General features: G+C 29.9%; 5 protein-coding genes across 8 annotated transcripts in view; 4 read left to right on the top strand and 1 right to left on the bottom strand.

Annotated features, from left to right (window-relative positions):
• LOC119608470 overlaps positions 1-27,054 on the bottom strand; it is a 134,983-nt gene that overhangs the window by 7,816 nt on the left and 100,113 nt on the right. For all 4 annotated transcript variants that reach the window (XR_005231825.1, XM_037962906.1, XM_037962905.1 and 1 more), the window contains one exon: positions 1,106-1,871. Coding sequence is in view for 3 of the 4 variants with exons in the window: in XM_037962906.1 (XP_037818834.1) it covers positions 1,106-1,584 (479 nt within the window). In the remaining variant the exon portion in view is untranslated. The remainder of the gene's footprint in view (positions 1-1,105; positions 1,872-27,054) is intronic.
• LOC119608473 lies at positions 7,331-8,158 on the top strand. Its single transcript, XM_037962909.1, has 3 exons — positions 7,331-7,444; positions 7,508-7,666; positions 7,734-8,158. Exons 1-3 carry the CDS (start codon positions 7,370-7,372, stop codon positions 8,067-8,069), a joined length of 570 nt encoding a protein of 189 aa, XP_037818837.1. The 5' UTR covers positions 7,331-7,369; the 3' UTR covers positions 8,070-8,158.
• Positions 9,964-10,881, top strand: LOC119608472. The gene is made up of 3 exons (XM_037962908.1): positions 9,964-10,086; positions 10,200-10,358; positions 10,419-10,881. The coding sequence occupies exons 1-3, from the start codon at positions 10,012-10,014 to the stop codon at positions 10,752-10,754; spliced, it is 570 nt and encodes a 189-aa protein (XP_037818836.1). The 5' UTR covers positions 9,964-10,011; the 3' UTR covers positions 10,755-10,881.
• On the top strand, positions 14,541-15,283 carry LOC119608474. The gene is made up of 3 exons (XM_037962911.1): positions 14,541-14,635; positions 14,703-14,861; positions 14,929-15,283. The coding sequence occupies exons 1-3, from the start codon at positions 14,576-14,578 to the stop codon at positions 15,262-15,264; spliced, it is 555 nt and encodes a 184-aa protein (XP_037818839.1). The 5' UTR covers positions 14,541-14,575; the 3' UTR covers positions 15,265-15,283.
• Positions 17,597-18,560, top strand: LOC119608471. The gene is made up of 3 exons (XM_037962907.1): positions 17,597-17,742; positions 17,801-17,959; positions 18,015-18,560. Exons 1-3 carry the CDS (start codon positions 17,647-17,649, stop codon positions 18,345-18,347), a joined length of 588 nt encoding a protein of 195 aa, XP_037818835.1. The 5' UTR covers positions 17,597-17,646; the 3' UTR covers positions 18,348-18,560.

Raw genomic sequence — 27,054 nt, 5'->3', positions numbered from 1 at the left:
TCAGTTCTAGTTCAGTTCTAGTTCAGTTCTAGTTCAGTTCTAGTTCAGTTCTAGTTCAGTTCTAGTTCAGTTCTAGTTCAGTTCTAGTTCAGTTCTAGTTCAGTTCTAGTTCAGTTCTAGTTCAGTTCTAGTTCAGTTCTAGTTCAGTTCTAGTTCAGTTCTAGTTCAGTTCTAGTTTAGTTCTAGTTCAGTTCTAGTTCAGTTCTAGTTCAGTTCTAGTTCAGTTCTAGTTCAGTTCTAGTTCAGTTCTAGTTCAGTTCTAGTTCAGTTCTAGTTCAGTTCTAGTTCAGTTCTAGTTCAGTTCTAGTTCAGTTCTAGTTCAGTTCTAGTTCAGTTCTAGTTCAGTTCTAGTTCAGTTCTAGTTCAGTTCTAGTTCAGTTCTAGTTCAGTTCTAGTTCAGTTCTAGTTCAGTTCTAGTTCAGTTCTAGTTCAGTTCTAGTTCAGTTCTAGTTCAGTTCTAGTTTACTTCCCGATATATGTATCATTAACATCACGATTGGTCTAAACTCTATATCTTTATTATACCTGCTGCCCTATGATTTCCAGCTATGGTATGTCTTCCAGTAGTCGAAAAGTTGTGCTAAGTATTTATATAATAAGAAAAACCTATTACTCTTTCTCTTTTGCTACAAATATAAATGACCAATTAGAGTATCACTAAGTGACACTTTTCCCTTTTTAACAACACTTACATTCACTGCAATTATCTAAGCAGTTGCGCATCAAAGAACAAACACTGAAGAGGCAATAAGTACTTCATAAAGTGTTGCAACATTTTAAATTAAATTATCTTTTGTTTCAATTTTTGCCAGGTGACACTGCCAGCGCAAATACGAAGAACAATAAAATAAATGAAGTAAACTACTTAACTTCATTTAAAATTTGAAAAAAAAGGAAAATTTCAAATTCCATTATATATTGACCAAGAAATGTACAAACGAAGTGCATTTCAACTGTGTTTCTGTCATGTTAATTGCGAATAGATTCAGTCATTAAATTACTTCCGTTGCAATTCTAACTACAACCTTTTTTTTCGAGCAAACAGCAGAAAGGTGGGATATTTAACACATGGACAATAATAAAAAATAAAAAAATGTGTACTCACCTATACATTGCCCCCGATATAGATTCACGACGATTACGACCAAATAGTGTGGGTGGTACTGCCGATATTGTTACCACTGAATGCCTTCGGCCACCACCACCTGGATTGGTTTTCTGTGATAGTGTGGCCAAGAATTCCACTTCATGTGGACTCAAGCCTCCCGTTTCACCGCCCACTTCGGATAAGCGACGCACTTGACTGGCCGTTATACCCTCCGTTATTTGCAATGATGGCAATGAATGTTTGCGACGTTGTTGCATATCTGGTAGTGGACACAGAAGATATGGATTTTTTGGTGATTCTGGATCTGAGTCATCACTGTTTGTTCGTGCATAACCACCCTCGGCACCACCGCTGCCGACACCGCCAACCGCTCCCTGTACATCGTCACTATCATCTGTTGTTTGAGATTCTTCAACCACAATAAGTGGCTCTTGTGTGCTGATATTGAAAACTGGTGTAAATGATGAACGACGCATTGTGCTGCTGCTGTTGTTGTGTGGTTGTTATTTGGTTGGGTTTTCTGGTTGTTGCAATATATGTGTTAAACTGTTTCCAGTTCTTTTCGGAAAAGTGTTTTGCAAATATTTTTCTGTTTTTCTCTTATGGATGTTTTTGTTCTTCTTTTTTTTTTTTTTTTTTTTTTGATGGGAAATTGATACGATGTGGTAGGTTTGTGGTTTATTGTGCGTAGTTTTCTTCTCTTTTAGTAGTTAAATGATGAGTTTTGTTCCTTTTTTTGTATTTATAGAGAAATCTGTTGAATCTGAAATAAAATATATTGTGAATGTTTATTAAGGCATTGTTTTTTGAGGAAAATCTTGTAGACGAATAATTTAATGATTTAAAATATTTAAATTTTCGTTAGAATGAATTTTGGGTTTATAAATCTTCATGTGTGGTTGGAGGATAAATATTTAAAATCTTTGGAGTAGCATCAGCCTCCAAGGATTTTGAGGCGATAGAGTCGATCATCAAATGTGTCTAAAGACCTTAAATGCTGAGTCTAGTCTATAGTCTAGACTATAGTCTAGTCTATAGTCTAGTCTATAGTCTAGTCTATAGTCTAATCTATAGTCTAGTCTATAGTCTAGTCTATAGTCTAGTCTATAGTCTAGTCTATAGTCTAGTCTATGTCTAGTCTATAGTCTAGTCTATGTCTAGTCTATAGTCTAGTCTATAGTCTAGTCTATAGTCTAGTCTAGTCTAGTCTATAGTCTAGTCTATAGTCTAGTCTATAGTCTAGTCTATAGTCTAGTCTATAGTCTAGTCTATAGTCTAGTCTATAGTCTAGTCTATAGTCTAGTCTATAGTCTAGTCTATAGTCTAGTCTATAGTCTAGTCTATAGTCTAGTCTATAGTCTAGTCTATAGTCTAGTCTATAGTCTAGTCTATAGTCTAGTCTATAGTCTAGTCTATAGTCTAGTCTATAGTCTAGTCTATAGTCTAGTCTATAGTCTATCTATAGTCTAGTCTATAGTCTATCTATAGTCTAGTCTATAGTCTAGTCTATAGTCTAGTCTATAGTCTAGTCTATAGTCTAGTCTATAGTCTAGTCTATAGTCTAGTCTATAGTCTAGTCTATAGTCTAGTCTATAGTCTAGTCTATAGTCTAGTCTATAGTCTAGTCTATAGTCTAGTCTATAGTCTAGTCTATAGTCTAGTCTATAGTCTAGTCTATAGTCTAGTCTATAGTCTAGTCTATAGTCTAGTCTATAGTCTAGTCTATAGTCTAGTCTATAGTCTAGTCTATAGTCTAGTCTATAGTCTAGTCTATAGTCTAGTCTTATCTAGTCTAGTCTAGTCTATAGTCTAGTCTATAGTCTAGTCTATAGTCTAGTCTATAGTCTAGTCTATAGTCTAGTCTATAGTCTAGTCTATAGTCTAGTCTATAGTCTAGTCTATAGTCTAGTCTATAGTCTATAGACTACTAGTCTATAGTCTAGTCTATAGTCTATAGACTATAGACTAGTCTATAGTCTAGTCTATAGTCTAGTCTATAGTCTAGTCTATAGTCTAGTCTATAGTCTAGTCTATAGTCTAGTCTATAGTCTAGTCTATAGTCTAGTCTATAGTCTAGTCTATAGTCTAGTCTATAGTCTAGTCTAGTCTAGTCTATAGTCTAGTCTATAGTCTAGTCCAACGGTTCCCAAAAGGGGGTCCGCGGACCCCTAGTGGTCCGTAGCAAAATCCTAGGGGGTCCGCGAAGACGAACGAAAAAAATCATGAATAAAAAATATTCTCTATATGTTACAAAATATTAAAAATATCTCCAAATTTTTCATAAATACTAAAATACACAATTTTTATTCAATAATCCCAGATTTGTTGGTGACTCTTTGAATTTTATTGTTTTGGTCGTTTATCAGGATGAAGCTAGGCCCTACAAATTTATTGTTTCACTTTTATAAAGTAAAGTATTACGTGATTTGTAATTTTTATAAATATATATGTATCGAAATAAATGTTTTTATGCTATAGCAGACGGATAATGATTTGCCTTAGAATTAAATACTGATACTGGTATCCCGGAATATGAAGTTAGGTCACATTTCATAATATTTTTTTAAATTGTAAGCAAAAGTGTTAATCTAGTTAATTTTAAATATAAATATTCCATTCCAACGTGATACACAGATTTTAACTTCATTTTGTTGTCCAATATTATTAAATCAACATCAGAAAATTCATAGCGTTTTGCGTAAATAGTCAAAACCACGCAGTAAAATAATTCGTAGGTATTTTAAAATTCAAATTTAAGATCCAAATTCACAGTACATTCGCAAAGAGTCCAGGTCATATTTTATGTGGGTAACGCATTCCGCAACAACATCGAAGAAGTCTAACTTTCACATATTTTCCCGAAAACTTAGCTTACATACTCAGCTTACTCCTATGCAATCGCAAAAAAATTTAGAAACATGACTCTTTAAGCACATGTCGACAATACTTGTTAAAGAAACATTTTCTCTACCTTGACGAGAAATGAACATGAAAGCTCTCACGATCATAAAATTAAACATCATGGTAGAAGTCATTCTATATTTAAAACCATGAAATTGAAAACATCTCCGAAATACTAAATGTTCTCAATGTACGGGAATATTTTATAGGGTTTATGGACCAGGACTTAGACAATTTTCGGACGAACAATTACACAGTGATACAGCAAAAAAATGCAGGGGTTCTCATATACCAATTCCATTTCGTTATAGTCCATAGAGTAGGAATTTATTTTTAATTTTTCCCGATCACTTCGTTTAGTTCCTTTTTAAGAGCAAAAGTTGTGAAAAAGAGCTATTTTTGAAGTTTTAACTTAAAAAAAAATATATGTTTGGTAGTTTGCAACCGATTTTCAAATTGGATATTTAAAGATACGAGTGTTGTCTTTCAACCCAAAAAAATAAATCCAAAATTTATGATTAATGTCTTGGTTACGGCCATTTAAGTAAAAAAACTCACACTTTTTTCACAATTTTTAATTTTCATACTGCTCTACACAGAAAAAAAAATGCACAATTTTTTTCTTAACAATCGGTTGCTTAAATTTAATTTCTATTTTTATTAATATTTTTATTTGGGTTTATAACGAATTTGTTTGATGTTCACACAGAAGGAAAATATTTTCTAACAAACACTTTATTGAAATAAATTTAACTTTCAGTAAATATTTTTACTGATTCAATAAATGTTTTTGTTTGAGTTTTATTTTTATGTCAGCATATGGAATACAACAATAAAACCAGTTTTGGAATGTACTAAAACGAATTGATATAATTCTTATTTGGTTTATAACATTTAATGTATAAGTGTTTCAGTTTTCACAGTACAAAATAATAGTTTCTAGAATTAGAAACGTTTTCTTAAAAATGTTGTAAATATATATGTAATTTTTTTACTACTTTTAGTTTTAAATATTTTTTGTAAAATTTTTGTTAAAAATTAGTATATATTTTTTAACAAAATTTTTATAGATTCAATGAAAAATTTTCTTATTATTATTGCCAAAATACAATAAATAATTTAAATGTTTCAGATAACATATTTGCTTGAATTTCAGTACAAATACTAATAACTTGTGTTATTGTTTCAGTAAAATAATTGTTTGGAAATGTTGCGATTATTTATTAATGTTTTTCGTAAATAGTATATTATTTAAATAAGAAAAATCCTGAAATTTTTTCAATAAAGAATTTACGAATTTGAGTACTTGATTTTACGAATTTTGTGATAGGTCCTATTTTAGTAAAAAAAATACTTGGCTTTATGAATTTTTTGTTTGATTTTGAATTCCATTTTTTTCTGTGTACGTTGGCCATGAAGCAGTAACTTTAGCTTTTATTACATTTAAAAAAAGGCACATTAAGTTGGGTTTCCAATGATGGTCAATTTATGATAATCGATGAAAAAGGTTATGAGTTGTGCTAAGTTTTATAAAAATATAGCATATTTCTTCCATACAAAAACGTTCATGTTTCTGGTTTTCTTTGTAACAAGTTTAAAAAATGTTTATAAACATTTTTATACAAAAATTAATTTGTATGGAGAAAACCAAAAATTCGAGAAACATGCTATTAGAAAAATTGGCATAAATCATCCAGTTTTTCATAGATTTTTATGAAATAACAAGTTTTAGAAACCTTCCTTTATGTGATTCTTCAGGAAAGTAATAAAAGATGAACTCACTGCCTCATGGTCAAAGTAGAGCATGATGAAAATGAAAATTTTTTAAAAAAGTGTGAGTTTTTTTACTTAAACGACCGTAACTCAGACATTTTTTTTTTTGATTAAAAGACACTTGTATCATTAAAAAAAAATATCGGATTTGAAAATCGGATGAAAACTACTAAACTTATGATTTTTCAAATTTAAAACTTCAAAAATGGCTCTTTTTCGCATCTTTTGCTCTTAAAAAGTAAGTTAACGAAGTGATAGGGGAAAACTAAAAATATATTCGTACTCTATGGACTATAACGAAATAGATTTGGTATATGAGAACGCCTGCATTTTATTTTTCTTCACTTTTGTATCACAGTGTTATTTATAACAATAAGATATCAAAATATGTATGGGGGTCCGTGAAATTAAATAAATTCCTCAAGGGGTCCGCGAAGTAAAAAACGGTGGGAACCGCTGGTCTAGTCTATAGTCTAGTCTATAGTCTAGTCTATAGTCTAGTCTATAGTCTAGTCTAGTCTAGTCTATAGTCTAGTCTATAGTCTAGTCTATAGTCTAGTCTATAGTCTAGTCTATAGTCTAGTCTATAGTCTAGTCTATTCTAGTCTATAGTCTAGTCTATAGTCTAGTCTATAGTCTAGTCTATAGTCTAGTCTATAGTCTAGTCTATAGTCTAGTCTATAGTCTAGTCTATAGTCTAGTCTATAGTCTAGTCTATAGTTAGTCTATAGTCTAGTCTATAGTCTAGTCTATAGTCTAGTCTATAGTCTAGTCTATAGTCTAGTCTATAGTCTAGTCTATAGTCTAGTCTATAGTCTAGTCTATAGTCTAGTCTATAGTCTAGTCTATAGTCTAGTCTATAGTCTAGTCTATAGTCTAGTCTATAGTCTAGTCTATAGTCTAGTCTATAGTCTATAGTCTAGTCTATAGTCTAGTCTATAGTCTAGTCTATAGTCTAGTCTATAGTCTAGTCTATAGTCTAGTCTATAGTCTAGTCTATAGTCTAGTCTATAGTCTAGTCTATAGTCTAGTCTATAGTCTAGTCTATAGTCTAGTCTATAGTCTAGTCTATAGTCTAGTCTATAGTCTAGTCTATAGTCTAGTCTATAGTCTAGTCTATAGTCTAGTCTATAGTCTAGTCTATAGTCTAGTCTATAGTCTAGTCTATAGTCTAGTCTATAGTCTATAGTATAGCCTATAGTCTAGTCTAAAGTCTAGTCGATAGTCCGGTCTATAGTCTAGTCCATCATAGATCACATTGAATGCAGTTTCATTACTATTGATAGTGTATTCAAATATTAAATATATAGAAATTTCCGAAAAAACTTTAAATTTGAAACGTGTTTAACTGAAATTTTTAAAAAATATTATCTAAAAATTTAAATAATTTTTGACAAGATTAACAAATTAAATAGTTGTCATAAAGGCTACATTGTTTTTAACACAGAAATTGCATGATTTCCTCAGATCACAAAAATGTATAAGTGGTAAAAAAGTTAAAATAATTTATAAAAATCGATATATATTGTGCAGTTTTTACAAAACAATGTTAGAGGCTTTCAAAAACTTATTCGTTAACATCAGGCTATGAATATTTTAATTTTATTTGCTATATTAAGTGTTTTATTATTGATCACTGATCATGTGATAGCAACGGATAAGGTAATTTAATAAGAATTAAGAGGTTTTAAAAAGTTATGGACTTTTTTTAATTTTTCTTTTTAGAAAAATTGGATGTATGAATTGACCGAAGTTAATACCAAAAGTTCAAATCCCGATTTAATAAATGTAAGTCTAAATATTGAACGTATTCAACGTGGTGTGTATGCTTTGTCCGGAGAGTTCTATGTCAACATCGATATGACAGAAGGTGATGGAAATGATGTGAGTATCCATTTAAATTTAATTTAAACAATTTATGCATATAAATTTTATGACATATTTTATTTAGGTGGAACTTAAATCATTTCGCAGTCCCAATGGTGATGGTGTTTATAAAAGTATACCCTTGGAAATGTCACGACGTCATTTCTATGAAGCTCTTAATAGTCATTATAAAGATGTCGTTATGGATACATTTAAAGAATGTTCAGATTTGCCATATTTTGAAGATGAATTTTCACCACCTTTAGAGAAGAAAACCTATATCCTAAATAGATGTCAATTTTCTCAGGAGGGTATGCCAAATCATTTGGAGACGGGTGTTTATAAGATTATTTTAACAGGTTACGGTCAAGTGGATTGGGAAGTTGAGGTGATTTTTGAGGTTGAATCAAATGATGAATAAAATTTAATTAAAAAAAAAATATAAGTTCAAAGAGAATGATATTAAAATAAGGAATATACACCTTGTTGCTAAATGTAATTTGCAATATTACCCGAGTAAAGAAACTGATGGTTTTTGTTACAAAAAGTTTCTTAATATAAAGTTTTGCTTATAAAAAGTTTCTTTAGAGAAAGTTTAATTTAGAAATATTTTTTTCAAATAAGAGTTTTCTTTAGAAATTATTATAAAAAGTAATTTTATTTAGAAACGTTGTTTTTTTGAGATTTTTTTTTCCAGAAAATAGATTTCTTTTCACAAAAGTTTCTCTAAATTTAGTTTTCTTTAAAAAGAGGGTTTATTAAGAAAATATTCTATAAAAAGAGTTTTTTAGAAAATGTTCTTCAGAAAAAGTTTTCATCGGGGTGAGCTTTTACAGAAAAGTATTTCTAGAGAAAGTTTTCTTTAGATAAGTTTCTCTGGATAGAGTTTTCTTTAAAAAAGTTTATCTAGAAAGAGTTTTCTTTAGAAAAGTTTCTGTGGAGAGAGTTTTCTTCAGAAAAGTTTCTCTAGAGTGTTTTTTTTTTTTTTTAGAAAAGTTTCACTAGACAGAGTTTTCTGTAGAAAAGTTTCTCTGGAGAAAGATTTCTTTAGAAAAGTTCCTCTGGAGAGTTGCTCTAGAGAGAGTTTTGTTTAGAAAAGTTTCTCTAGACAGAGTTTTCTTTAAAAATGTTTCTCTAGACAGAGTTTTCAGTAGAAAAGTTTCTCTGGAGAGCTTTCTTTAAAAAAGTTTCTCTAGATAGAGTTTTTTTTCGAAACGTTTTTCTAGACAGCGTTTTCTTTAGAAAAGTTTCTCTAGACAGAATTTTCTTTAGAAAAGTTTCTCTAGACAGAATTTTTTTTTAGAAACGTTTTTCTAGACAGAGTTTTCTTTAGAAAAGTTTCTCCAGGCAGAATTTTCTTTAGAAAATTTTCTCTAGGCAGAATTTTCTTTAGAAAATTTTCTCTAGGCAGAATTTTCTTTAGGAAAGTTTCTCTAGAGAGAGTTTTCTTTAGAAAAGTTTCACTAGGCAGAGTTTTCTTTAGAAAACTTTCTCTAGATAAACCTTTCTAAAGAAATTTCTGACTAAACAGTGTTTTCTTTAGAAAAGTTTTTTCTAGGCAGAATTTTCTTTAGAAAAGTTTCTCTAGACTGAGTTTCCTTAGCAAAGTTTCTCTAGAGAGAGTTTTCTTTAGAAAAGATTCTCTAGAGAGAGTTTTCATAGAAAAGTTTCTCTAGTGAGAGTTTTACTTAAAAAAGTTTCTCTAGTGAGAGTTTTACTTATAAAAGTTTCTCTACAATATTCTTTCGATATTTCTTTAGAAATGTTCCATTATAAAAGTTTCTCTAGAGAGAGTTTTATTTAGAAAAGTTTCTCTAGAGAGAGTTTTCTTTAGAAAAGTTCTTTAGAAAAGTTTCTCCAGAGAGAGTTATCTAGAAATATTTTACTGTAAAACAATTCTACAGAAAGAGTTTTTCAACATTTTTCTTTAGGAAGAGATTTTTTAGAAAAGTTTATCTAGAAAGCTTTTTAGAAAAGATTCTCTACAATAAGAGTTCTTTATAAAAAAGTTTCTCTCGATAATGTTTTTAAAAAAGTTTTCTCGTGAAATTTCTCTTGAGAAGAAGAAAGCAGGACTCAAATATATTTTAATTTCTAAAAAAATACATTTGCAATAAAACGTGTTTAGCAGATGTTTATAGCAAATATAATATTTTTTATCTAAAAAATCAAAAAAAATTTTGTCAAGATAAACTTATTTAACAACCTCATTAATTAGTTATAATCAATTAGTTTAATAATCCATGTTTGATTATAAAAAAACGTATGTATATAAATCTATAAAAACTAAGGGATATTGAAAACTTTTCTCAATACAATTTTAGAGTTTCTGTAAAGTTAACGGCAGTAGTAGTCAGTGAGTTATGAATATTTCCATTTTATTTGAAATTTTAAGTTTTTTATTTATTGTCGATCTTGTGTCAGCTATTGTAAATAAGGTAAATCTATATATATATATATATTAGACTGCAAAATTTGTAAATTTAATGAAATTTTTTCTTAATCCTATTTTATGTTTTAAAAATATTTCAATTTTTCTTTAACTTTTCAGAATAGCTGGATTTATGAATTGAACGAAGTTAATGCCAAAAGTTCAAATCCAGATTTATTAAATTTCAACGTAAGTATAGAACGTATTAAACGTGGTGTTTTTGCTTTGTCTGGAGAATTTTATTTGAATATTGATATAACCGAGGGTGATGGAAATGATGTAAGTTTTCAAAGAAAACCTAATAGTTTGGAAAAATTTTAAACAATTTTTTTTGTTCAGGTGGAACTTAAATCATTTCGCAGTGCTAATGGTGATGGTAATTATAAAAGCATACCCTTCGACATGTCACGACGTCATTTCTATGAAGCTCTTAATAGTCATTATAAAAATGTGGTTATGGATACATTTAAGGATTGTTCAGATTTACCATATTTTGAGGATAAATTTTCACCACCTTTGGAAAAGAAAACCTATATTTTAGATAAATGTCAATTTTCTCAGGACGGTTTGCCGAATCATATGGAAAGGGGTTTATATAAGATTGTATTGACGGGTTATGGTCAAGTCGATTGGGAACTTGAGGTGATTTTTGAAATTGAATTAAATTTCGGTTAATATTTAATTTTAATGCAAATTCAGTTTTATCTTTAAGATGTTGAGTATTTTGTTCTTCACTTTACGTATACTTTATATTATATGTACATATTTCAATAAATGAATATTGTTCATACGCAAAGGTGTGCTAAAATATATAATTTCCATGAAGAGAGAATTTTTAGAAAAGTTTTTCTATATAAAATATTCTTCAGAAAATTCTCTCTTGAGAGATTTTTCTTTAAAAAAGTATCTCTAGTGAGAAATTTAGAAAAGTTTTTCTAGAGAGAAATTTCTTTAGAAATGTTTCTCTACAGAAAATTGTCTTTAGTTAAGTTTTTTTGGAGAAAGTTTTCTTTAGAAAAGTAGTTCTAGGGAGATTTTTTTTTTTTAAAAGGTTTTGTAGAGAGTGCTTTCTATAGAAATGTTTTTTCTTTAAAAAAGCTTCTCTAAAGAGTGTTTTCCTTAGAAAAGTTTCTCTAAAGATAGTATTCTTGAGCAAAGGTTTTCTAGAAGGAGCTTTCGTTAGAAGATTATTTTCGTTAGAAAAGTTTCTTTAGACAGATTTTTCTTTAGAAATTAAATCCTTAGCAAAGGTTTTCTAGAGAGAGAAAACTTTCTCCAGAGAGTGTTTTAGAAACGTTTCTCAATATAGAGCTTTTTAAAAATGTTCTTATAAAAATGTTTCTCTGGAGAGAATACTCTTTAGAAATGTTTTTCTAGAGATATTTTTTAGGAAAAATTTCTTTAGAGAGAGTTTTCTTTAATATAGAGAGTGTAAGATCTTTAACAAAATCTACCTATATAGATTTTTCTTTAGTGAAGTTTCTTTAGATAGAGTTTTTTGGGAATTTTTTTTGAGAAATTTGCTACAGAGAATTTTTTTAAGAAAAGTTTCCTAAAAAAGAGGGTTTTCCTAGAGTCAGTTAATTAGTTAGGTAGTTAGTTAGTTAATTAGTTAGTTAGTTAGTTAGGTAGTTAGTTAGTTAGTTAGTTAGTTAGTTAGTTAGTTAGTTAGTTAGTTAGTTAGTTAGTTAGTTAGTTAGTTAGTAAGTTAGTAAGTTAGTAAGTTAGTTAGTTAGTTAGTTAGTTAGTTAGTTAGTTAGTAGTTAGTTAGTTAGTTAGTTAGTTAGTTAGTTAGTTAGTTAGTTAGTTAGTTAGTTAGTTAGTTAGTTAGTTAGTAGTTAGTTAGTTAGTAGTAGTTAGTTAGTTAGTTAGTAGTTAGTAGTTAGTTAGTAGTTAGTAGTTAGTTAGTTAGTTAGTTAGTTAGTTAGTTAGTAGTTAGTTAGTTAGTTAGTTAGTTAGTTTGTTTGTTTGTTTGGTTGTTAGTTGTTAGTTTGTTAGTTTGTTAGTTTGTTAGTTAGTTAGTTAGTAGTTAGTTAGTTAGTTAGTTAGTTAGTGTTAGTAGTAGTTAGTTAGTAGTTAGTAGTTAGTTAGTTAGTTAGTTAGTTAGTTAGTTAGTTACTAGTTAGTTAGTTAGTTAGTTAGTAGTTAGTTAGTTAGTTAGTTAGTTAGTTAGTTAGTTAGTTAGTTAGTTAGTTAGTTAGTTAGTTGTTAGTTAGTTAGTAGTTAGTTAGTTAGTTAGTTAGTTAGTTAGTTAGTTAGTTAGTTAGTTAGTTAGTTAGTTAGTTAGTTAGTTAGTTAGTTAGTTAGTTAGTTAGTTAGTTAGTTAGTAGTTAGTTAGTTAGTAGTTAGTTAGTTAGTTAGTTAGTTAGTTAGTTAGTTAGTTAGTTAGTTAGTTAGTTAGTTAGTTAGTTAGTTAGTTAGTTAGTTAGTTAGTTAGTTAGTTAGTAGTTAGTTAGTTAGTTAGTTAGTTAGTTAGTTAGTTAGTAGTTTAGTTAGTTAGTTAGTTAGTTAGTAGTTAGTTAGTTAGTTAGTTAGTTAGTTAGTAGTTAGTTAGTTAGTTAGTTAGTTAGTTAGTTAGTTAGTTAGTTAGTTAGTTAGTAGTTAGTTAGTTAGTTAGTTAGTTAGTTAGTTAGTTAGTTAGTTAGTTAGTTAGTTAGTTAGTTAGTTAGTTAGTTAGTTAGTTAGTTAGTTAGTTAGTTAGTTAGTTAGTTAGTTAGTTAGTTAGGTAGTAGTTAGTTAGTTAGTTAGTTAGTTAGTTAGTTAGTTAGTAGTTAGTTAGTTAGTTAGTTAGTAGTTAGTTAGTTAGTTAGTTAGTTAGTAGTTAGTTAGTTAGTTAGTTAGTTAGTTAGTTAGTTAGTTAGTTAGTTAGTTAGTTAGTTAGTTAGTTAGTTAGTTAGTTAGTTAGTTAGTAGTTAGTTAGTTAGTAGTTAGTTAGTTAGTTAGTTAGTTAGTTAGTAGTTAGTTAGTTAGTTAGTTAGTTAGTAGTTAGTTAGTTAGTTAGTTAGTTAGGTAGTTAGTTAGTTAGTTAGTTAGTTAGTTAGTTAGTTAGTTAGTTAGTTAGTTAGTAGTTAGTTAGTTAGTTAGTTAGTTAGTTAGTTAGTTAGTTAGTTAGTTAGTTAGTAGTTAGTTAGTTAGTTAGTTAGTTAGTTAGTTAGTTAGTTAGTAGTTAGTTAGTTAGTTAGTTAGTTAGTTAGTTAGTTAGTTAGTTAGTTAGTTAGTTAGTTAGTTAGTTAGTTAGTTAGTTAGTTAGTTAGTTAGTTAGTAGTTAGTTAGTTAGTAGTAGTTAGTTAGTTAGTTAGTTAGTTAGTTAGTTAGTTAGTAGTTAGTTAGTTAGTTAGTTAGTAGTTAGTTAGTTAGTTAGTTAGTTAGTTAGTTAGTTAGTTAGTTAGTTAGTTAGTAGTTAGTTAGTTAGTTAGTTAGTTAGTTAGTTAGTTAGTTAGTTAGTTAGTTAGTTAGTTAGTTAGTTAGTTAGTTAGTTAGTTAGTTAGTTAGTTAGTTAGTAGTTAGTTAGTTAGTTAGTTAGTAGTTAGTTAGTTAGTAGTTAGTTAGTTAGTTAGTTAGTTAGTTAGTTAGTTAGTTAGTTAGTTAGTTAGTTAGTTAGTTAGTTAGTAGTTAGTTAGTTAGTTAGTTAGTTAGTTAGTTAGTTAGTTAGTTAGTAGTTAGTTAGTTAGTTAGTAGTTAGTTAGTTAGTTAGTTAGTTAGTTAGTTAGTTAGTTAGTTAGTTAGTTAGTTAGTTAGTTAGTTAGTTAGTTAGTTAGTTAGTAGTTAGTTAGTTAGTTAGTTAGTTAGTTAGTTAGTTAGTTAGTTAGTTAGTTAGTTAGTTAGTAGTTAGTTAGTTAGTTAGTTAGTTAGTTAGTTAGTTAGTTAGTTAGTTAGTAGTTAGTTAGTTAGTTAGTTAGTTAGTTAGTTAGTTAGTTAGTTAGTTAGTAGTTAGTTAGTTAGTTAGTTAGTTAGTAGTTAGTTAGTTAGTTAGTTAGTTAGTTAGTTAGTTAGTTAGTAGTTAGTTAGTTAGTTAGTTAGTAGTTAGTTAGTTAGTTAGTAGTTAGTTAGTTAGTTAGTTAGTTAGTTAGTTAGTTAGTAGTTAGTTAGTTAGTTAGTTAGTTAGTTAGTAGTTAGTTAGTTAGTTAGTTAGTTAGTTAGTAGTTAGTTAGTAGTTAGTTAGTTAGTTAGTTAGTTAGTTAGTTAGTTAGTTAGTTAGTTAGTAGTTAGTTAGTTAGTTAGTTAGTTAGTTAGTTAGTTAGTTACTTACTTACTTAAAATGTAATTCTTATCATTATGTTATGATTCAAAAAAATTTTGTTTATATTACTTTATAACAACATAATTAATTGGCTGTAGTAAAAGCTAAATTGTTGTTAACATGAAATGTTCATGTTTAATATTTGAAATTAATGAATTGGAAATTTGCACATAAATAACAATAAATCCTAACATTGTCTCAGTACTTTTTAAACATTAAACTACTGTATAACTTTAGAATTGAAATAAGTTTTATAATGAATAAATTAATTATCGGTGTTATATATCTATTCGGTTTTGTGGCAACATTTGATAAGGTAAATTACAAAAAGGATTAAAAACATTAAACAAAAGGACGTTTAAGCACTTCTTCTTAACTTATAGAGAAGCTGGATCTATGAATTGACCGAAGTTAATACCAAAAGTTCAAATCCCGATTTAATAAATATAAATTTAAGTATTGAACGCATTAAACGTGGTGTTTTTGCTTTATCCGGAGAATTTTACATGAATCTTGATATGACAGAGGGCGATGGAAATAATGTAAGTTTTTAAAATGCTACAACAAATGTAACCTACAAAGTTATCAAACTTATTGTTCCTTTATTAGGTGCAACTAAAATCATTTCGTAGTACCAATGGTGATGGTGATTACAGAAGTATACCCTTGCAAATGTCACAACGTCATTTCTACGAGGCATTTAATAGTCATTATAAAAGTGTGCTTATGGATACATTTAAGGATTGTTCAGATTTACCAGTTTTTGAAGATAAGTTTACACCACCTCTCGAAAAGAAAACCTATATTTTAGATAAATGTCAAATATCTCAGGACGGTATGCCTAATCATATGGAAGCAGGTGTATATAAGATTGTTTTATCGGGTACTGGTGATGTTGAGTGGGAAGTGGAGGTAATAGCTGAAGTCGAAGCTAATAATGTGTAGTATAAAAGTGAAATTAATGAGGTTTAAAAGTAAATAAATCATGAAAATGTGTTCAGTTTGTTCAATAAAATCTCCGTTATTTATGTAACGATTTTGCTGATTTTAAATACAAATCTTCTGTAGATCTCAAAGTCTTCAGAAATTTTACGGACAGAAAGGTAGATCGATAGATAGATAGATAGATAGATAGATAGACAGACAGACAGACAGACAGACAGACAGACAGACAGACAGACAGACAGACAGTCGGGCGGACGGATATACAAACGTAAAACGCTCAAACGGAAGAAAAACTTACACATCTTTTCAGCGAGAATACGTGGTATGGACTTTTGGCTTAAGTCTTTTGAAAAATATGTATTCCTATTTACTGGCATACGTATACTTTATATTTTATTTTAGTAAAAAAATATATTGCTCATACTCACAGGTATGCAGCAATATTTGTATTATTACATACAAATTGTTGCCTACTGTTAGGATTAACATTCAAAAATCAAACATATTCTCAAAAAGAAAGAGATTTTTCTTAAGAAAAGTTTCCATGCTGAAAGTTTTCTTTATAAAGCTTTCCCTAGAGACAGTTTTCTTTCGGAAAGTTTCTTTAGAGACAATATTTTTAGTAAAGCTTCTCTAGAAAAAGTTTTCTTAAGAAAAGTTTCTCTAAGGACAATCTTCATTAAGACAGACATTTAAGACAGTTTTCTCTAGAAATGTTTTTAATGGAGAGAGTTTTCTTAGCAGAGCTTTCTTCAAAAGAGTTGTTCTGTGTACAGTTCTCTTTATAATTTTTCTCTATAATGTTTTTATAAAGTTTTCTTTAGTATAGTTTCTCTAGAGACATTTTTTTCTGAAAACTTTTTCCAAAGCTAGTTTTCTTATAAAAAAGTTTCTCTAAAGTCAGTTTTCTGTATGAAAACGGAAATATCTCTCAGAGCTAGAGAAGTTTTTTAGAAAACCTTCTCTAGCGGCATTTCTCTTTAGAAATGTTTGCATTAGAAATGGAAAACTATAACTTAACAGACAGCTTTTCCTCCGTCGACAGTTTTCTTTGGAAACGTTTATCTAGTGAAAATTTTCTCTTGAAGTATTTCTATAGTAAATGCTTTTCTAATGATATTCCTCTAATGAGAGGTTTCATTAAAATAATTTCTCAAGTGAAAGTTTTCTTAAGAAAATGTTTCTCTACTAAAAGTTGTTTTAATGAATGTTTTCTCTGGAACAATTTTGTTTGACAAGTTTTTTAGGTGAAAGTTTTCTTTAGAAATATTACTTTAATAAAAGCTTTTTATAATTTTTTTTTGAGAAAGTATTTTTTTTTTTTTTAAATGGTAAAAACTTTTTTGTGGATATTTTTATTATTGAAAAAGTTTCCTACAAAGTTTTTCTTTAACAAAAGCTTAATTGGAAAAAGTTGGTTTAGTAAACTTTATCAAGAGAGAGAGAGAGAGAGAGAGTGAGAGAGAGTGAGAGAGATGTTTTCTAGCTTCTTAAAAAAAGTTGGTTTTTCTCCAAAGAAAAAAATGCATGGAAAGTTTTTTTAAGAAAATGTTCTTTACTAAAAGTTTTTTAATGAATGTTTTCGCTAGAAAAGCTTTATTAGATAAGTTTCTCAAGTGAACATTTTCTTTAGTAATATTTCTCTAATGAAAGCTTTTTTAGAAAGATTTCTTTTAAAAGTTTGCTGTGGAATTTTGAAAAGCTTTCTAGGAACTTTTTCTTTAAAAAAGTTTCTTTTGAAAAAGTTATTCAATAATAGTTTTATTTTCTCTTGTTTTTCTTCAAAGAAAATCTTTCTGTAAAAAAAGGCATCGAAAGTTTTTTTCAGAGAAATGTCTCTTAAAATGGCTTCCTGTAGAAACTTTGTTTAGTAAGCTTTCATCTGTGGGAAATGATAATTTTGGTTTGTCCTCTAGAAACTACTCTAGTTGTGAAATTTGTAATTTTTAGTTAACAGTTAGCCTGAATAGAGCTTTTTTGGATAATTTCCTCTAAACAGAAATGTAGGAAGAGTTTTCTTTAGTAGACTGTAAGGATGTGTTTAATATAGAATATTTTCTTTAGAAAGCTTTTCCTGTTAGTATTATGTTTATTTTAATTACATTGTCATGTGCTATTGGAACATATGTATGTTTGGAAACAAGTTTTCCACAAAAAAGTACCTTTAAATTAAAAGCTTGTGGAAATGTCATTTAATCAGACATTTTTAATCAATTTTCGTTAATTTCTACATAACAATTGCATGAGTTTTATTGACAATGTAGTCAAGAATACAGCAAAACAGAAATCATAAATTATAATTCAAACAATCGTAATAAATAGAAGTTATTTAGAAAAATTTAACTATAATTTAAATTTGACTTTGAACGTTGAACTAGAGCAATGCGGGAAATAATATGGAGTAAATTTTTAACAATTAATAGTTTAATTATATTAATAGCTTTCAGTGTGATAACGAAAGGACAGTTGCCCGCTAAGGTAGTAATGTGGTTAAAGTTTAAAATATCTATTAATTTCTAAAATTTTTATTTTTAAGAAAACCTGGTCGTATGAACTAAAATCTATAACATCAGAAACTTCAGATACCGAAAAGCTTAAAGTTCATTTAGAAATTCAAAGAATTTCACGTGGTGTCTTTGCTATATCCGGTACTGTTCTCTTTAACTATGACGTTGCTGAAGGTGATTCTAATATGGTAGCTATTAAATATGATTATAGATCTGGAATTGTAACTAATTTTGTTAAATTAGATTTCAGCTAAATCGTATCGCAGTGCCCAGGGTGATAATGACTATAAAGTTTTACCCTTTCAAATGCCTGCCACACACTTTTTTAAAGTTCTTAATACGCATTATAAAGATGTTATAATGGACACTTTAAAGGATTGTTCAGATTTCCCCGTTTTCGAGGATAAATTCGTGCCACCTTTGGAAAAGAAATTATATACATTAGATTCATGTCAATTCTCTCAGGATGGTTTGCCCAATCATTTACAAGATGGTTTCTATAAACTATTGATTATTGGCTCCGGTGATGCTGACTGGAAAGTTGAGATAATTGCTGAAGTAACACAGGAATTGTGAGGAATATGATTTACTGCAGCTACTAAAAACAATTTTATTTTCATTAAATCCCTTACTTAAGTCCTTGTTTTCTTTCCAAGCAAAAATATTCCTATTTAATACCTTCCAAATCTAATTTGTCAGTCATCGTTAAACAAAGTTTGTCAAATTTATTTTTAAAACATCACCGTGTTAAATTAATTTAATTAAATCCACTAAACTTTTTCTCATATATATTTTTTCACAGCTTTTTATTTCATTAACAATTTATTTGAAAAATATATTTTTTCTGTAACATTTCACAATGTAACGTACTACATCCTGTTGTAACAGCTGTTCTTTTTACTTTATTTTACAGCATTTTATTGTAAAATGTTGTTTAAATTTTTTATCATCAGGTTGTTTGTAAATATACAAAAAGTAACTGTCTACCAGGGACATTTCTTTTTCCAAACATAAATATATACTATTTATAGAACTTTTCATACATATATGTGTATGTTCGTATTTTTGTTTATCAGACATTTTGTCTAGTTGTATTTTCCCAATAAGCAAAAACCTTTGAAATGATGTAAATATGTATTTGAAAACCTATTCAAATTTCATACATAGCCTTTGAGAACAAATTTGAAAATTTTTGTTTTCAAATGGAAAATTATGGCCTTCTCAAACAAAAAGGCAGTTAGAAATCAAACGTATTTTTCAAATGTATTTCAAATTTAAAAAAAGGCTAGAGGTAAGCTTGAAACTAAAAAAATTTTCAAATGTATTTCAAGTATTCTTTATTATTATTTTCATACATATTTCAAACCCTAATTATAATGCTAAATATTGCAAAATTCATATATTTTTTTACATCACCTGAAAATAAAACATTCATACATTTATTTTAGCATATTTTTCTTTTATATCTCCGATTATTTCTCCTATTTTTAACGTTTTTTCGCTCCCTTGCCGTAGAAAAAATGTTCTGTTTTTATTTTTCTAAAATAATTTATTTTTTGAAAGAAACTTTTCTAAGTTCAATTAAAACAAAACTTTGAAAATTTTATAAATATCACACATTATATTTTTTAAACGTTTTTTGAAATTATCATGTTTATTTCAAAGGCTAAACTTTAAAATTTGAAAACAATTTGGAAAATACATTATTTAGTTAAGAAAATTTTCAAAAATATTCACAGGTTTGAATCGATGTTTATTGGGTTGTATCTGATTCCTTGAGCTAAAGTATGTTTTTTGTTTATTTTCTGTTGTTACTTTTCCATTTGTTTTATTCTTATTCTTAAACAGCCTTCATTTAAATGTCGTGAATGTTATTTTTGCTGTCGTTTGTTGCCAAAGTTGTGTTGTGCAGTTTTAATTTTTTGCAAGGAATAAGTTTGTCTCTGCTTTACGTTATTGTAGGAAAAATAATACCCGACTATTCTGATGTATATACATAAGTACCTTATAGCTGACGCTCTTTCAGTTCAGAGAGTTTTAGAAAAAAATTGGGAAGGAGAAAGTCTCTGTAGAGAAATTTCGGAGAAGAAGAGGGGCGGCAGAAAAGCGGGGCGGAAGAACGAAAACGAACGAACGAACGAAACGAACGAACGAAACGAACGAAACGAACGAACGAACGAACGAACGAAAAAAAAGAACGAACGAACGAACGAACGAACGAACGAACGAACGAACGAAGAAACGAAAACGAAAACGAACGAAACGAACGAACGAACGAAGAACGAACGAAACGAACGAAGAAACGAACGAACGAAGAACGAACGAAACGAACAAACGAACGAACGAACGAACGAACGAACGAACGAACGAAACGAAACGAACGAACGAAAGAACGAAAAACGAACGAACGAACGAACGAACGAAAAACGAACGAACAAGAACGAAAAAAACTAACAAAAAACACGAACGAACAACGAACGAACAACAAAAAAACGAACGAAAACTAACTAAAAACGAACTAACGAACTAACGAACTAACGAACGAACTAACTAACAACGAACGAACTAAAACGAACGAACTAACTAACTAACTAACTACTAACTAACTAACTACTAACTAACTAACTAACTAACTAACTAACTAACTAACTAACTAACTACTAACTAAACTAAACTAACTTATATAACTTTCTTTTAACAAACTAACTAAACTTTAAACTAACTAAGTAACTTTTCTTAAACTAATTAACTCCAACAGAAAACTAACTTTTTTAACTAAAACTAAATTCTAACTAACTAACTAACTAACTAACTAACTAACTAAAAACTTAACTAAACCTAATTCTAACTAACTAACTAACTAATAACTTAACTAACTAATTAACTGAGTTTCTTTTGGAAAAGCTTTGTAGAGAAGTCTAAAGAAAGTTTTTTCTTAAAATTTTCTCCACCACGAGATTTTTTTCGGAAAAGTTCTCTAAAAAGAACTGTTTTTAGGAAGCTTTTACAACCTAAGTTCTCTTAAGAAATGTTTACTTGAGAGAGTTTATTGGGAAAAGTTTCCCAAAAAAGAGTATTCTTTAGAAATATTTCTCTAGAAAATGTTTCTTAAAAGTTGAAGTCCATAATGAGTTTTGTTTACAAAAAATATATATTTTTTTTATTTTCAGGAAAAAGTGTTTCCTTTAGAAAAGTTCTACAAAAAGAATTTTCTTTAGAAAAGCATCTATAGCGAGACTTTTCTTAAGTAATGTTTGTCTTGAGAGAGTTTTCTTGGAAAAAGTATTCTTCAGAGAGTTTTTTTAGAAAAGCTTCAACAGCGAGAGGTTTTCAAGCAAGAGTTTTCTTAAGTAAAGTCACCAAAGAGAATTTTTTAAAAGTTTCATTTAAGAGATTTTTCTTAAAAAGAGTTTTCTTTGGCAATATTTCTGTAGAGAGAAGTTTCATTAGAAAAGTTTTTCTGGAAAAAGTTTTCGTAGAGATAGTTTTCTTTAGAGGAATTGTGCTACAGAAAGTAATTGTTTTCTAGAGAGAGTTTTCTTTAGAAACAGAAGAGAGTTTCATTTTTTAGTTTGTAGGAGAGTTTTTTTTAGAGATGTTTCTCTAAAAACAGTTTTCTTTGAAAAAGATTCTGTAACGAGAAGTTTCTTTAGAATAATTTATTTGAATAGAATTTTCTTTAGAAATGTTTTTTCTGGAAAGCGTTTTACAAAAATTTTTCCTGAAGTAGTTTTCTTTAGAGAAATTGTTCTACAGAACGTATTTTTTCTAGAAGGAGCTTTATTTAGAAAAGATTTTTTCAAAGACAGTTTTCCTTGGAAACAATTTCTGTAGAAAAGATTCTCTAGAAGCCTTTACCTTCATAAAGGTTTCTGTATAGACATGTTTTTTCTTTTGGAGAGACAGTTTTCTCTAGAATGATTTCTGTAGAGTCAGGTTTCTTTATGAAAGTTTCTTTAAGAACAATTTTCTTAAGAAAAGAAACCACTGTTTATACCACTACACCTTTGCATTAAATATTGTAACATTTAACAGTTACTAATAAACCTGTTTAAAAGCTACATCCTGTTGTTTTAGCAGCAACCGGAAGTACATCATTCACTTCATATTATACAGAAGAGGCGAAAAAGGACACTATACCCTGGTCAGTATGCTGAACTTTATAACTTTGAGTAAGTAACTTAATAAAATTTAATTAAACATAAAATATACAGAGATACATTTTATTGGAACTTTTTTTTTTTATTTTTAAAATTATCAGCAGTTACTTTGACACATGTGTTGCAGTTTTTTTTTTTTTTTTGTACATTACTCAGTTATCATATATTTTATGAAAAAGAAGGAAAAATATGACAAACTTTATTTAATTTCCGTTTAAAAATAAATTGTTTTAAATGGATAAAAAATGGACAACTTGAAAGGGGGGAGGGGGTTGTTGCAAGTTGGAAAATATATTATTGGTTTTTTTTTAAATAAGACGATTGCTGTTTGTTCTAGTAGTAAGAAAATGTTTAATACTTTTTAGTTGCATGTTCGTTATAAACCAAATAAATAATTTATATGTTTACTAATGAACATAAAATACACATACATATGTATTTGACTAATTAATTTGTCAGCACGTCATTTGAAACAATTGAACACAAATAATAATTTATACAAAAACTGTTTGATAACAATCATCAGATATTTAATGACGATTGTTAATTGTAAATGTTACAATTACAACTTTGATTTTGACAAATACACAATATGAAATTTGTAATTTTATTTCAAATTCAATCAAGAGTTTAGGGTGTCCCTTTAAAAATATTTTTTTATATTAAAATTGCTAAGAAAAAAGTTGGAATGTATTTAAAATTACAACTTATGTGTATAGATTCTTATTTAATTCTAAATTATCTTAAAATGTTTAAACAAAATTTGATTTTTTTATAAGACACCCTTACTTTATGCATTTGACATTACATGACATTTAAACAATTTGTGACAACTTGTGTCAATGAAAGTGTGTGTGTGTGAGTGTCTTGGCCCTTTTGTGTTTCTGTCTTAACAAGTGTGAAGTTACAAGACAAAAAAATATATTATATCTTTTGTTACAACAACCAACTGTTTGAAAGACAGGCAGGAAGGTGAACAGACAGACTGAAACACAATAACATATTGTTAAAACGTTTCAATGATAAAGTTACAATTAGCATAAATATAACAGATATATGTACATATGAAAATGTGTATGTGTTTGTATAACAGTTGAGTTCAAAAATTGTACAAGAAAACTTAAAAAAAACTTTTTATAATTTCTTACAAAAGCCCCATTTTCAGTTTAGTTCGTCACTGCAGTTATATTTTTATGTTCATTTTAATACATACATATAAAGTATGAATAAACATGTGCATATTTTTACAACAAACAGATTGTTGTATTTATTTGACAGCCGCTTTAAGTAATTTTTTATTATCTTTTTTCTTTCAAAACTTTCCTTAAGACAAAATTAAATTCTAAATAATATACATATTTTTCATAAATATGTATGCACTTCAGAATATAACATGACGATTTTTAAACTGATGCGATATAACAAAGTGAAAAGATACACTTAGGAAAGCAGGCATGGAAAATTCAGTATTTTAGTACTTTCTTCAGTTCCATTTGATATCGAAAAATACAGCGGTATCCCCACGATAGATAGATCACTAGATTATAGTCTAGTTTATAGTCTAGTCTATAGTCTAGTCTATAGTCTAGTCTATAGTCTAGTCTATAGTCTAGTCTATAGTCTAGTCTATAGTCTAGTCTATAGTCTAGTCTATAGTCTAGTCTATAGTCTAGTCTAGTCTATAGTCTAGTCTAGTCTAGTCTAGTCTATAGTCTAGTCTATAGTCTAGTCTATAGTCTAGTCTATAGTCTAGTCTATAGTCTAGTCTATAGTCTAGTCTATAGTCTAGTCTATAGTCTAGTCTATAGTCTAGTCTATAGTCTAGTCTATAGTCTAGTCTATAGTCTAGTCTATAGTCTAGTCTATAGTCTAGTCTATAGTCTAGTCTATAGTCTAGTCTATAGTCTAGTCTATAGTCTAGTCTATAGTCTAGTCTATAGTCTAGTCTATAGTCTAGTCTATAGTCTAGTCTATAGTCTAGTCTATAGTCTAGTCTATAGTCTAGTCTATAGTCTAGTCTATAGTAGTCTAGTCTATAGTCTATCTATAGTCTAGTCTAGTCTAGTCTATAGTCTAGTCTATAGTCTAGTCTATAGTCTAGTCTATAGTCTAGTCTATAGTCTAGTATATAGTCTAGTCTATAGTCTAGTCTATAGTCTAGTCTATAGTCTAGGTCTATAGTCTAGTCTATAGTCTAGGTCTATAGTCTAGTCTATATTCTAGTCTATAGTCTAGTCTATAGTCTAGTCTAGTCTAGTCTATAGTCTAGTCTATAGTCTAGTCTATAGTCTAGTCTATAGTCTAGTTTTTTTTTTTTTTTTTTTTTTTTTTTTTTTGTATAGTGGAGGAGGAAACCTTACATAGGTCCCATAAAGGGTATGTCGGATTCCTACCGACTAAAACCACCTCCATCGTCAACACCACACTCCGCGGAAACTGCCACCAGGTACTACTTCGCGGGGTGGTCAGCTTTGACGCTGAACTTCCTTAACTCTCAGAGTTCGTCTCCTAGGCCACGTTCTGGGCCTTGCGAATAATCTCTGCATCTCGCAGAGCTATATTTATTGAAGTTATGTACATGTTCACCAATGACCAGTTATGTTCTGATTTTAGAATTGCTTCTATTATATTGTCTGTCCTTATTTGTTCGCCAATGCACGATTCCAACCTGCTTCGTAGTCCAGAGAATTGTGGGCAATTAAAAACGACATGTTCTACTGTTTCATCTAGATCTGGGCATTTCGGGCATCTTGGTGAGTTGTCATGGCCAAACCGGTATAAATAGCTCCTATAGATACCATGTCCTGTAAGGAATTGCGTCAAATGGTAGTTCAGCTCACCATGGCGTCTATTTATCCATATATTGATGTCTGGGATTAGTTGAAAGGTCCATCGGCCCTTACTTGTACTTTCCCATCTCCTCTGCCATTCCCTCATAGTTTTCTCCCTTTCTATCCGGCTTATTTCCACCTTTGGGATATGTGGGTTTCTAGATTTCTCTTCGTAGACAGCCGATAGTTCTTTGGCTGCTAAGTCCACAGGTATTATGCCCGCTACTACATTTGCTGCTTCTGCAGAAATTGTTCTGTAACCACTACATACTCTTAGGCAGCTTCTTCTATGTATTGCAGAAATGTTTTTTCTAGATGCTTCAGATATTGCGCATTCCCAAATTGGTGCTCCATAAAGAATAACTGAGTTCGTTACCCTTGAAATTAAAATTCTTCTACTCTGTCGTGGGCCACCGATGTTTGGCATCATTCTTGCTAAGGCATTTGATACAGCTGTTGCTTTCTCACATGTATATTCTATGTGTTTCTTAAAGTTTAGGCGATCGTCAACCATTATACCTAAGTATTTCATAGATTCAGACGATTTGATTTCAGTTGTCCCCACAGTAAATGAAAGAGTCTCTCTCTTCCTCTTTCCGCTTATAAGCACTGCCTCCGTTTTATGCTCTGCAAGTTTCAGATTCATATCTTTCATCCAATTTCTAATAATTGCAATTGATTCGTTCGCATATAACTGGACTTCATTCAGGTGACGTGCTCTGACAAGGATTGCGACGTCGTCTGCGAATCCTACAACGGTCGCTTCTTCTGGGATTCTTAAGTCAAATATGCCATTGTACATAATATTCCACAGGAGTGGTCCTAGGACTGATCCTTGTGGGACACCTGATGTAATATTATACGATTCCGTACCATTGTCAGTTTCGAACCACAGTGTTCTGTTTGAGAAGTAATCCTTTATTATTGCAATAAGGTATTCGGGGACATTAAGAGATCTTAACGAGGAAATAATGTGTTTCCATCCCGCAGAATTAAAAGCATTTTTAACGTCTAGTGTAATTATGGCACAGTAATATCTATTCTTGCCTTTTCCATTGATTGCATTCTTAGCTGTTTCAGTTACGAAATTCACTGCATCAATTGTTGATCTAGCCTTTCTAAATCCATATTGCCTATCCGATAGCCCACAGGTTTCTTCTACTGCCTTTAACAGTCTCGTATAGACAATTCTTTCCAAGCATTTGCCTAAGGTGTCAAGTAGACAGATTGGTCGGTATGATTGTGGTTCACCTAATGTTTTTCCTGGTTTTGGTATCAGAATTAGTTTTTGTTTCTTCCAGATCTCGGGGAATTTCCCCTCTCTGAGACTTCTGCTGAACAGCCTGGTAAAAATCTCTGGTCTTGATTTTAGAGCGATCTTTAAAGCCCTATTCGGAATGAAGTCAAGGCCTGGTGCTTTGTTATCGCCAATCCTTGCACAGAGGTTTATTATTTCCTCCTCTGTCACTTCTATCTCGCCTTGTTGCACGATTGAATACGGCTCTGAGTACGGTTCTCCTTCCGGGAAAAGAACTGATACTATTTCTCTAATAAGGTTAGGGCATGTTATTTGGGCTGACCTCTTCCCCTTTAGCTTTGACATTACAACTCGATATGCGTTACCCCAGGGATTTGCATCGGCTTCGTTGCATAGTTCTTTAAAGCTCTCGGATTTACTACGTCTAATGGCTTCTTGTAGGCCTTTCCTGGCTTCGTGATATATTTCCCTTTTAGCTATGAAGTCTGGTCTGCCTCTGCTTCTTTGGTATTTTCTTCTACTTCTCAAGCATTCGCTTCTAAGGGCTGATATATTATCATTCCACCAGTAGTTTTCTTTCCTTCTATGGTTTGATCTCTTTCTTGGCATGGACGCATCACAAGCCATCTTTAGTGCTGCTAAGACTTTTTCTGCCATATCGGATACCGGGCCATTTTCAATTTGCTGGTATGAAAAGGTTTCGGTAAAGGCTTCTTCATCGATCTTATCTTTCGCCCATCCTTGAAATTTAAATTTGTCTGATACTATACTCAATGATGTATTAGGATTAATTGTGAAAATTACAGCCTGATGGTCACTGTGAGTATAGTGTTCGCTAACATACCAATCCATTTCTTTTGATAAACTAGAGCTCACGAAGGTTATGTCGACTACTGACCCATAACCAGCTCTCCGAAAAGTGTGTGCCTGTCCTTTGTTTGCTAGAATCACGTCAAGTCTAGAAAACGCGTCCAGAAGTATTTTGCCTCTTTTGTTTGTTCTTTGGCTACCCCAATCTATTGCCCATGCATTAA

Source organism: Lucilia sericata, unplaced genomic scaffold (genome assembly GCF_015586225.1).
Source record: "Lucilia sericata isolate MDLA Ls3-8-SP2 unplaced genomic scaffold, ASM1558622v1 Contig000840F_arrow, whole genome shotgun sequence".
NCBI classification, from domain to species: Eukaryota; Metazoa; Arthropoda; class Insecta; order Diptera; family Calliphoridae; genus Lucilia; species Lucilia sericata.
This window is presented reverse-complemented; position numbering and strand designations above follow the sequence as displayed.

Coding starts and splice junctions, on each gene's coding strand:
- LOC119608471 (XM_037962907.1), top strand. CDS start 17,647: ATGCGGGAAATAATATGGAGTAAATTTTTAACAATTAATAGTTTAATT. Junction 17,743..17,800: donor AAGGACAGTTGCCCGCTAAG/GTAGTAATGTGG, acceptor TTTATTTTTAAG/AAAACCTGGTCGTATGAACT. Junction 17,960..18,014: donor CTGAAGGTGATTCTAATATG/GTAGCTATTAAA, acceptor TTGTTAAATTAG/ATTTCAGCTAAATCGTATCG.
- LOC119608472 (XM_037962908.1), top strand. CDS start 10,012: ATGAATATTTCCATTTTATTTGAAATTTTAAGTTTTTTATTTATTGTC. Junction 10,087..10,199: donor TGTCAGCTATTGTAAATAAG/GTAAATCTATAT, acceptor TTAACTTTTCAG/AATAGCTGGATTTATGAATT. Junction 10,359..10,418: donor CCGAGGGTGATGGAAATGAT/GTAAGTTTTCAA, acceptor TTTTTTGTTCAG/GTGGAACTTAAATCATTTCG.
- LOC119608473 (XM_037962909.1), top strand. CDS start 7,370: ATGAATATTTTAATTTTATTTGCTATATTAAGTGTTTTATTATTGATC. Junction 7,445..7,507: donor ATGTGATAGCAACGGATAAG/GTAATTTAATAA, acceptor TTTTCTTTTTAG/AAAAATTGGATGTATGAATT. Junction 7,667..7,733: donor CAGAAGGTGATGGAAATGAT/GTGAGTATCCAT, acceptor TATTTTATTTAG/GTGGAACTTAAATCATTTCG.
- LOC119608474 (XM_037962911.1), top strand. CDS start 14,576: ATGAATAAATTAATTATCGGTGTTATATATCTATTCGGTTTTGTGGCA. Junction 14,636..14,702: donor TTGTGGCAACATTTGATAAG/GTAAATTACAAA, acceptor CTTAACTTATAG/AGAAGCTGGATCTATGAATT. Junction 14,862..14,928: donor CAGAGGGCGATGGAAATAAT/GTAAGTTTTTAA, acceptor TTCCTTTATTAG/GTGCAACTAAAATCATTTCG.